The 11,579-nt window shown below is 40.7% G+C and overlaps 1 protein-coding gene across 2 annotated transcripts in view; it reads right to left on the reverse strand.

Annotated features, from left to right (window-relative positions):
* fzd6 (frizzled class receptor 6) overlaps positions 1–9,934 on the reverse strand; it is a 29,931-nt gene extending 19,997 nt beyond the window's left edge. For both annotated transcript variants that reach the window (XR_004332333.1, XM_032517861.1), the window contains exons 1-4: positions 9,784–9,934; positions 7,232–7,648; positions 1,309–1,505; positions 633–1,212 (exon numbers count right to left, since the gene is read on the reverse strand). Coding sequence is in view for 1 of the 2 variants with exons in the window: in XM_032517861.1 (XP_032373752.1) it covers positions 633–1,212; positions 1,309–1,505; positions 7,232–7,417 (963 nt within the window). In the remaining variant the exon portion in view is untranslated. The remainder of the gene's footprint in view (positions 1–632; positions 1,213–1,308; positions 1,506–7,231; positions 7,649–9,783) is intronic.
* Positions 9,935–11,579: the final 1,645 nt, after the last annotated feature.

The following is an 11,579-nucleotide window of genomic DNA, read 5'->3' on the forward strand; positions in this document are numbered from 1 at the left end:
AGAGATGTTTGTATTGGATTGTGACACTGTTTGATTGAGTACATGCTCCAGATATATCCTACAAGAAGGGATCAGACCAAGGTGAAACGTAATTTTGTCTGTACTCTATTACTCTATATAATTTGTATTTTTATTTTTAGTCTGCTGCTGTGAGCGCTGTCTGTAGTTTGGTTTCTGTTTCTATTGTTTTTCAGGGTTAGTCGACATTTATGTATGTCTTGGTTAAAATGAAAAGCTAACATTACCCCAGATGGACACAAACCTGGGCGGCTGTGGTTCGTCCTGTACAACTACATTATGGAGTGCATCCAGAAATGTGTGTGGGTGTGTTGCCAATTTCAGATGAAGAGACGGGTTTTCCTAGTGACTGCAAGAGTTTTCATTTCTTGAACAAAGTGTCTAATGTAAGAAACAGTGTGAAGTGTTTTCCAAGCAGTGTGTTGCAGAATTGCAAACAAAGTGCAAAGCAGAAAATGTGTTTGTACTTTTGGTTCCTTTGTCTAAGCATTCACTTTTCAGTGTGTAAGCAATCGGCAAAAACCTGCTTGTATTTGCTCATTTTACATTTACATTCAACATATCTTTGCTGTATTCTCTTGCTATTTGCTAATAACAGATATGAAAAACATTACCGCTTTCTTTTCTATGGCCTCACAGCTCCACTTGGGTCCAGCAGCCAGGAACCAGGTGATGGTGAGGATGACCCACCAGACAATACCGGCAATAGAGAAGAAGTAGAGCAGCATGAAGAGCAGAGTGCAGCCTTTGCTCTGAGAGCCCAGCACCACTGTATCCACGCCGGAGGGATGAGCCGCTTTGGTACAGGCGGCATTGTTTCCCAGCAGGAAACCGATGAAGTATATGAGCGACACAAAGCTGTAGCAGACGGCGTAGAAGATTATGGGGCGCTCCGGGTAGCGGAAGCGCTTGACGTCGATGAGGAAAGTGAGGAAGGTGAAGAGCGTGGCACCCAAGCAGATGATGGAGCACACGCCGATGAAGTTCTTGGCAAATTCTATGTCGTGGGGTTTGAAGTACATGTTGGAGCAAGGCGGAGCGCAGTCCTGGGCGCCGAGGAACGATGAGCCATGGCCCGGTTTGGTCTTCAGCTGCAGTGGGCACCAGAAGCCAAGGTCCCTCTTAGCTGATGAGGCGCTCATAGGGGTGGTTGCAGGTGGGGCCGAACCATCAGGAGAGCTACATGGGTCCAATCTAGTTGAAAAAAACAACAACAAAAAACAAATCCTTCGATGGTGTAATCAGGAACCCTTTGCTCTTGCGGATTGTCTGTCATTATGGTTTTCTTACTTGTCACAGTGCAGCTCAGCAGGCCAGGTGACACCAAAGATTCGGATATTCTCCTCGCAGTCGGACAGAACTACCTCGCACTGCTCTCTGCAAGGACGGATCACTGTGTTCTCCTCGGTGCATGCTGGGATAAAGGCTTGGCACAGGAACTGGTGAACGTCTGGAGAGCAGCGCAGGTTTGCCAGGGGCATGAATGGCTGGAGATTAAGAGACAAGTTGTGTTGCATTAACAATGACTTTGTCGATATGAAAGGGCTGTGATTCATGCTTGAAGTTTATCTGAAAATACATGAATTTTTCTAAGTGTGTTCTGAGCATCTTTTATCACACAAAAACAAGCATGTTCAGACTATTTTGAGATAGAATTGTCCTTGGAAATGTTAGATTTAAACTTTGGTTTCCCCCTTGAAAAGAGGATAATTTCAGCAATCTGTAAGATCACAAACATACCTTTGAAGATGCAACCCACAGCTGGAAAAGAGGCAAAAAAAATTTCGCCCATAGGTTTGCATAGAGTACCCTATATGATTAAATAGCATAACATGAGCGGAGGGCATAACTATTCCCATAGTTGTGAGAGGATTAACAGAGTAACAAAAAGCACTTATGTTATATATATATATATAACATAAAATAATTGTTTTAGTTTATGCATTGTTTTTGACTTCAGACTTTTCCCCAGCGTTTTCTTTTTTCTTGTGAAAAATGTGTAATTTCACCTCTTGAGGGCTGCAGGATAAAACAGTATAAAGTAAAAAGTATTCAGACTTTAAGTGACCAGGTTAATATAATCCACACGAACAGACACGCGTATAGAAGTACTCGTGATGGGTCTCAATTTGACTTTGCTTCATTTTAAGAGGTCACAAATCAGCAAGGTTGGGAACAACTGCTCTACATAGAAGCATTAACTTTGTTTTGTTGATCTGTGGTGATCTATAGGGCCACACAAAGGAGCCCATTCACTGGCTGGGAACCATGTTCTTCCGTTTCAACACACTGGTCAAAAGCTTGAGGACTGAGACGGGGGGGTGGGGGTGGGGGGGTAGCAGGAAATGACTGCACGGACATTTGGAAACACACGACGAGAGGCCAGGAAGGCTGGAATGCACAGAGCTGTTGATAGGTTAGGCTGTAGCTAAGCCATATTATTAGTGTGTCTACAGCACTACGTGTGGATTCATCAGCGGCAGACTCAGCTTACACCGAAGACAACTTCATTCCACTTGTTCAGATCATCTCCAGGCCAGAGTTTGTTAAGCCTTGGATTTTGATTAAATGTATACTTCTTAGGTTCCTTTATTATTGCTATATATTATTGCTTATATTACCCAGAATACTTTGTTCAGTCAGATCTGCACTACAACCACATGGACGTTTTAGAGCAGTCCAGACCCTTTGTTGGAACCTCATCAACCATTGTCAGACCAACATGCACAGACAGACTTCTGTCAGTCTGTACTGCTAATATTTGTACACAAAACACACACATACACTCCAAACAGTCCACTATTCAATCTTTCCTTTCCTCTTTTTCTGGCCTGAAATCCAGTCTGGCAGTAGGTCCGTGTCTCTGGGGCCCGGGCTTGCCCCCTCTGACAGTAAGCGTCCTTGTTTCTCTCCTGTGGAGGTCCTGAACTCATCAATGAGCTCCCCATTGCTCAACAGTCTGACCTTTATTTGCTTTATGGCAGCGTTACAGTAAAAACTGCCCTCATTTCTGGACCCTTCAAACAGGATCAGCAGCACAAGTCGAGTTGATTTTCTCCTTAAAAAGGCAAAATCCTCTCAAACAATTTCATAGCAAAGTACATCAAGGATTAAATCACTTTTGAAGACTCTTATGTGTTCCCTGTTTGTTACGGTATGTCAATTGGTCTTTCCATTATCTTAGTATTCTAAAACTTTAATGTTTTCTGTTTCAAAAGCAGGCAAACGCTTGTGGAATTTTGGACCGAGGGCGGAAAAAGGTTAACCCTCCTCCGGAAAATCCAACTGATAGGCTGGACGGAGCCCATAACGAAGCAGAGGTCTGCTTGATGACAGAGTAAGGACTCTGTAAAAAAATCACTGTGTACTTTCAGAGAAAGCTATGTACAATATGAAATGTTGAATGTAGGCCAGAAAGTGCAAGCCTGTCACCTGGGAGACAGGGCTGTGGAGGACCGTGTACAGGGGGGAAATGAGTGAGTGATTAACGGAGAGAATACTCATTGTGGTATGCAGGGTAGGCTTTGTGTGAGAGTGGGTGTGTCCCTCCCCTTCCTCCAGAAATCAAAGGCCCCTTACAACAAAGTCGATGAAGTTGCCCGCGGCCAAGGCTCCTGTGAAATAAGAAGCCTATACCTTTGCCAGATGCCACACAAAAGACTCCTTCAACAGATTACTGTTGACGCTCAACACTCTGACACCAAATGTGTGTAACCAAACCCTGGCCTTGAGGAATGCCACGACACTGGATGCATCTACTGGTGTACAGAAACTGAGTTCACTGCCTAGGAGGAGAGACACAAGACAACACTTGGTCTACAGACATGATAGGTAAAACAAGGCCAGTGACTAAAGTCAAAGACAAATTTGAATCACTTTTTAATGTAAAAAATAATTAAATTTTTTTTCATATTAATACTGCAGCTACTGTATATCTTCACACTTTTATCAAAATGGTTTTTTTTGGACCCATTTGTGGAAACTGTCCGAACTTCCTTAGTCTCTGGGGGGGCATTTCCCATGGCACCTGTTGACAGAGATTTTGAGTGCTGGCGTTGCTAGGAGATGCTGTCAACTTTCATGTTGCCCTGCTGACTGGAGCGAGTCATATACCGGTCTAACCTAGAAACAATGATACAAAACATGTTCCCCCTTTTTCAACAAGCCCACATAGCATCGCTTGTGTACCGTTAGCCCTGTCAGACAGCTGTCCCTTTAACCCTCCTGTGTCTTTGGGGCCAAATTTGACCCCTTTCCAAAAAGTTTCTATATCAGAAATTTGTTTTGTTTTTTCAAACTACTTTTCCAAAAAGGTAAAGTGGATGGTTCCCAACAACGCTCCACATAAGTTAAATAAATAATCAGTTCACTACTTTCATTGAATTTGGGTGTTGTTCTTGTCAATTTTATAGCATTTGGAGAAAAAACGTTTGGTAAAAGAACTATAAAAAAGGTAAAAGAAGAGAGAGAAATCTCAATAAAAGTGACTAAAATGTAAAAAAAAAACTGTTTTGGGAAAAACCCAAGAAAATTCAAAAGGTTCAGAAAAAGCTGACAAACGCTCAGAAAAAACAAAATTTCCAGGTCGGCGGGAAGACAACACAAGGGTTAAAACATTTAAAGAGTAATATTAGGTATTAGCTATTTCCCAATGCATTTGTGTCTAACTGACTGTAGTGAAAAGAAATCTTTTAAACCGGCAGCTGCAATCAAACCCCATAGGACAGATGCACGTCGTCAATGTACGACCACTAATCATGCTGTTTTTGCCACTGACAGACTCAGATTGTTATGAGTGTGTATGGACGTAATATATCAAAACTATTTTTAGCACCCACCCTGATAGATTTGATATTTTGTTCATTTTTTGGTCAGCCAGAGCTGCAAAAATGAAATAACTCCTGCCCCTTGAGAACGCTACTCAAGGGAGCACTATGACAACAGAAAAAATGAAAGTCAAAATATTTCTTCTTTTTGGTGATTACAAATTTGGACCAAATGCTGTAAGTACACAAATAAATATAAACACCAGGGTATACAGTATATCTCGCTGGTATTGCGTTCACACATCCAAACTACTTTACCCAGTGTAGAAATCCCTCTGTGGCTTTGAGTGGCAACAGTCACGGCTTTGATTTCTTGGCAAAAATGGATTGTAATTTCCGTTGGACTTTAAGAGCAAAATGAAAGCTATCTGCTCAACAACAGACAGTGAGCCCTCAGGAAACAACTTCTCTTCACCTTCATTTTATATAAAGCCAGTCCCTCCAGGAAAACGTGATTGTGTGATCGCATAACTCAATGCCACATTTCTTTCACATATATCTTAGCAGAAAGTTGAAAATGTTGCATTTACTTCACACAAGAGTAGCCATTTTCCCCTGTTGCCATGGGAATGTTATTAGGTGACGTAATTACGCGACGTGCTTGCTTACCATAGGAAGTAAGAAGAACTCTTTACATTAAGGTAGTAGCCTAGTGAGAACAAGGTGATGGAGGAATCGCTTTTTTCTCTTTTTCATCAAACGGCAGTTTTTGCAAGTTCCTGCAATTTCATCACATAAAATATCTTGCATATTTCATTGCATTTTTTAAGAAAACATGCCCTATAATCAAGGATTTTAGCCCACAGCAATTACAAAAAACTCTGTATTTTTCTGGGAGGACTGTTAAAGTATCACAGAGCGGCCAGACTGAACGTTTGGTGACAGCCTGCACGATTCGGGGAAAAATATGAATTACGATTTTTTTTATAGCTTAGAATTGATATCACGATTCATTTGGCAGGCCTACCCCACATGGTTCTTGGTAAAACACACTTAGATACATACCTACTTGGCAAAAACAACTTTACAAAAACTTGTCCTACCTGGGACAGCTAATGTGCAAAACTACATTAAACTGAAATTACTGCTAGAAACAGTGTCCCTTGTTTTCAGCACTGCCACTATCTTCATTTTAGGGATAATCCAAGTGATTTTATTGTGAGACAACTTCAACTGCAGAGTATGTATGTAACTATTCCCTTATTGCTGTAAATAATAATTGTTAAAGGAACCATAATGTATTGTTCCAGTGGGGAGGACATTCATAGAGATTCAGTATAGTTATCATGTTCACAACAATACAATCTCAACAGTTTATTTACTAGATGGTGCTCCATAACAACCAGGCATGATTTGTGGACAAACTGTGGCAGGGGAATTGTGTGTGCCTGTTGATGACCATTACACAATGGTAATTATGGTTCAATCAATATGCGCTTCTAAGAGCTGAAGGACACTGACATTTAAATACTGAAGCCACTAACAGCTCTAATCATAGTGATTATTTTGAGTTGATATTCATTGTGACTTGAATTATAATTCATTTACAAGCAGAGAATGCTTCTCTTCTATCACATATAATTACAACTCTCCATGGAAGCCCAGACGAGATACGTTTCTGCGGGTTTTAACAGTGTTAGGTGTTGAGCCGATTTTTGCCAATACCACGATTATAAAGGACGTTTTATGGTTGTGCTGAGGCTCCACGCAGAGCTTTCGCCATAGCCTATGTAAATGGCCTGATGTTTATAGTTGTGCGCTGGTGTGTGTCGAGCCAGCATGTGTTTGCGTGTGTGTGGGGAGTAAGTGAGCGAGGGCAAAGTGAGAGAGTGACGGCTTTGGAGCGAGTAGCGACTCTAGGGTCCCAGTGACAGAAACTAAGTGTCTCCCCTGTGTTTTCTGACCACGGTGTGGCATCTTTAGCAGAAAAAGTTAACTCTCTCCTTGATTTCATGTTGTTTACGGAAAAAGGAGAACCAGGAAATGAGTCGGGGGAAATGCAACGCTACCACGCTGCGACGTGTAGTTACATTTTTCAAAACGTGCACATCAGACTACGGCGTGGGGTACGGCGTAGACGCAGTAGGGTCTGCGGGGGTACGCTGTCGATTCTACGCACAACCATAAAACGGCCTTAAGACTTGAATAAATCTGTAACACATTGAGTCTTTAAATTAAAAAAAAAAAGAAGTCATAACCAAAGACATAAATGTGTCTAAATTATGAAATGTAACTGCACATTCTACAGACTGTTATAGTTCTCATGGAAAGTACAGAAATTGTATTGGCAGTAAACAGGATTGATTGGCTTATGCCCATGAGGCCAATATTGGCACAATACAGTGCATCAACTAACTCATATATTATGTAATGTTAGGAGGACTCACCTCCATATTACTGGCTGCGATATCTTGGTCGTAGTGCTCCATAATGTTGGGAAAGAAGGTCATGTTGTAGGGCATCCCCAAGCACCGATGCACTTTGATGGGCTCGCAGGTAAACAGGCTGTGGGCACTGCAGCTTCCCACCCATACCAGAGCCAGACAGGCCCACAGTGGTCCTGGCATCGGCATTGTGACAGCTGATTGGGAGTGACTGTGTGTCTTGCGGGTAAACTAGAACAGGATTCTTTTTGGCTCAGTGGAAGAATACTTTGCCCTGAATGTTGAAACCCCCTGGCTCACACCGTCATCCACATACTTCTCCTGGAGTCATCTCAGTGGAGCTGATGGGTCTAGCAGCAGGTACAACTTTCCCATCATTGGTCAGCATGCCTCTGGGTCACAGATTGAATTTCCACATCCCTGAAAGTAAAGTATTTATATCAAAATGACTAAAACATATCTTGAGAGGATTGTTTTGGACCACGACCCATTCATGAAGATTTGTCTTCAGGAATCTCAGCTAAAAAGACTTTTGTAAGTGGTTATTACTGTATTTACTACAGAGTTGAAGAGCAGAGGCAGACTGAAGCCCTATCATCAAAACAGTATGTCATATAGGGGGGGAATCACCAGACGCCTCCCGATACTATATCATCACGATACTTGTGCCACGATACGATATTATTGCGATTTTAACCCTCAAGTTGTCCTTGGGTCAAACTGCCCCGTTTTCCTATATCAATGTTCTTTTTACTACCCAAAATAACATGATTGATCCCACACAACGCTCTTTGGCAAGTACAAATCTCTACTTTCATTCATTTTGCAGCGTCTTATTACATTTTATGGCATTTGGAAAAACATATTGAAGTGGTTTTGAAAAAGTATTGAGTAAAAGTTGACCTATTCCAGTCTGTGATTATCCATCAACATCCATTCCTTTAATTTTAGTCTAAATAATTCCCAAATTTCTGTTTTTCTAACTCAAACATTAGGTATAATTTCCTATAAATGAGGTTAATTGAACACAAATTCCAAAAATAACAGTAAACCAGTATTTAATTTAAAAAAATACAGTGTTGAAAACATCAAAAAAAGGGACAAACAAGTGTTGAAAAAAGGGACAAAAACGTAAGAAAAAGTTAAAAACATCGATAAAAAGCGTCAACAAAAGTGTTGATTTGACAGGAAGACAACACAAGGGTTAAACAGATTGCACTATTCTGCGATATATTGCAATTTATTACTTTTTTTCCAACTTCTAATGTTTACCTATTTCAAATTATGTCCACATAAGGAATCTTTGTCCACATCTGTTTCACTTCAATTTCATACTGACCAACACATATATAATAAAAGATTGATACTTGGTGCCTGTGTATCGATACAGTATTGCTACGGAAAATATCGCAATACTATGCTGTATCGATTCTTTTCCCCCATCCCCAATGTCATCCAACCTCTTGTTGTGGCTATAAGGGGTCACAAGAAGCTAAGCAAATTCAATAATTAAAATGAAATAAGCATTTCCATTTCGGGACTGTTTGGAGACACATCAGACAGACGGAGTTAAGCCAGGGGGCCAATATCCAGTAAATCCCTGTGCTCACTTTAAATTTCAATTTCCAGTGGGTGGGGGAATGCTACAGATCCAGGTTGAATCAGCAGAATGAGTCTGAGCTTGTTGATGCACATTAAACTTCAAGATAGAGTGTCATTGTTTCACAGCACACACTAACTGAGAATCTCAAAAATCTGACTTTGGTTTTAGGGGGCCCACCATTGACTGTAACGGTCTACGGTGCCCACATAGGTCCAGTTTTGGATATTAGTTCTGGTTACAGTCTGTATACCAACACAAGCACGTGTGTTTTAAACCAAATAAAGTTAATAATTGAAGTTTTCTTTTACATGAAAATATGGTCTACTGAGAATAAAGACATGTTTATGTGGCTGTTTAAATTCCTGATGCTTATCAATGATATCAATTTGCCACGCACCGCCACTGCTTATCATATGCTGATATTATCAATGGTGGTTAGAGTTTATCTAATGATATTACCGCGTCACTTTTGATTTTTGAGTAACCGCCTTCAACAAGCTTCATAAATTGCATGTTAATTCATAGAGCATGCACTGAAATACGTGTGGAATCTGGGTATAGCACTGGGTTGGTAAATTAGCATAACACTTTTCGGTTAGCATTTTAGCAATGATTAAAGTGACTATAAAAGTTAGCAAAGCAAATAGTTGACACGTTCCACCAACAGCACGTCGATGCAACAAGCACACATGTAAAGTTACAGGTTAGTTACAACATGAATAAGCCGCTATTACACCTTCAAGAATTAGCATACCTCCGACGCTACGTTATTTTAAAATTATATCAGTCTGTGCCGGTCAGGAAAGCCGTTTTCCCGTAAATTAGACGCTAAATGCGGTGAGGGAGTACAGTAAACATCCCTGCCTCGGTCGCTGCCATGGCCCGAAACAACTTCGGTAGAAGAGAGTTAAAAAACACTTTGAGGGTAAAAAAACGAGACAAAAGGACTTACCCCCAACTGCCCAGGAGTTCGTATAACAGCTGACTACATAAATGCTAGTTGGGGCAATTCTTTGGGGAATTTGGTTAGCGTGTTTCCTGCGACAAGCACCAGCACAGTCCCTCTGTCTTTTCTTGTCCGGGCTGCCTTGAAGTGAAGCTGCCTTCAAGTGCATTTGGAAATATCGACATTTCGTTTAGAACCAATGAAACATTTAATGAATACGTTTGTCTAACGTATTTGAAACACTCTAATGGTGTTAACATTTTAACAATGTTGTAAACGCTCAAGTACAAAAAAACTATGATCAGAATATCAGCTCAATGCAAGTGTGCACTTGAATGCACCCTTGCAATACCCAGTTCACAGCGGTGAACTGGGTATTGACGGGAGCACTTGAACGCATAGCAGATGGGCAGATGAAATAATGGGACAATGCAAGTCAAAACGACAGGGAAACTGCAAGGAATTTTTGTAACTGAAATGTGGACACTAAACGGTGTCTCAGCAGTTTGGTTGTTTAAGAAAGTCAACATGTGTCATCATTTAGACAGACACAGAGTTTTTCTGAACATACATATCAACAGGAGATAATTTTGCTTTTAGGCTTATGTGAAAAGATGACAATTAGCCCATAATGGGTGAGGATGATGCAGTAATACTAAATAGGCCTACTGCTAGATGAAAGTACCAGATTTATCAATTTTGTCCAGAAATAGAGGTAACTAAAACCCAGTAATACTTTCAGAGGATAGTTAACAAATATCAAAACGGCCCCACCTGCCTTAATGACCAGTTGCCACTGCAAGTAAACCATACAGCTAAGAAATACACCCACAGAATAGGCCTAGGGCTACATATTCAATAGGATAATAGTTAAGGCATTACAACTACACACATATTACATGTCTCTATTGAAGTAGGCTGTCGAGGATAGGCCTATATAAAAAACCCAATGTGAAGATAGCCGTAAGCCAGCTAACGCTAATGTTTGGTTCCCAGAAAGTTCTGGAAACATTCGTTTTTGGTTGCGGGAACGTTCCATGAAAGTTAGGTTTGGTTGTGTTTTGGTTGTTCAGAAAGTGTCCTTAACATTCTAGGAACATCAGTTGCAAACTTTAAAGAACGTTCCCCTAACGTTATCTTAACGTTGCAACCTTTAGAGAATGTGCCTCTAATGCTATCTTAAAGTTGCAACCTTTAGAGAACGTTCCTTTAACGTTATCCTAACATTGCAACCTTTAGATAACGTTCCCCTAACGCTATCTTAACGTTGCAACCTTTAGAGAACGTTCTTCTAGCGTTATTTTAACATTGCAATCTTGAGAGAACGTTCCTCCAACGTTATCTTAACGTTGCAATCTTTAAAAAACGTTCCCCTAATATTATCCAAACGTTGCAACCTTTAGAACTTTTCCCTAACGTTATCCTAACGTTGCAACCTTTAGAGAACGTTCCCCTAACATTATCTTAACGTTGCAACCTTTAGAGAATGTTCCCCTAACGTTATCCTAAAGTTGCAACATTTAGATAACGTTCCCCTAGCATTATCTTAACGTTCCAATCTTTAAAGAACGTGCCCCTAATGTTATTTTAATGTTGCAACCTTTAGAGAACGTTCCCCTAACGTTATCCTAACTTTGCAACCTTTAAAGAATGTTCCCCTAACGTTATCCTAACGTTGCCACCTTTAGAGAACGTTCCCTTAACGTTATCCTAATGTTGCAACCTTTAGAGAACGTTCCCTTTACGTTATCTTAAAGTTGCAACCTTTAGAGAACGTTCCCCTAACGTTATCCTAATGTTGC

Source organism: Etheostoma spectabile, chromosome 6 (assembly GCF_008692095.1).
Source record: "Etheostoma spectabile isolate EspeVRDwgs_2016 chromosome 6, UIUC_Espe_1.0, whole genome shotgun sequence".
Taxonomy (NCBI): Eukaryota; Metazoa; Chordata; class Actinopteri; order Perciformes; family Percidae; genus Etheostoma; species Etheostoma spectabile.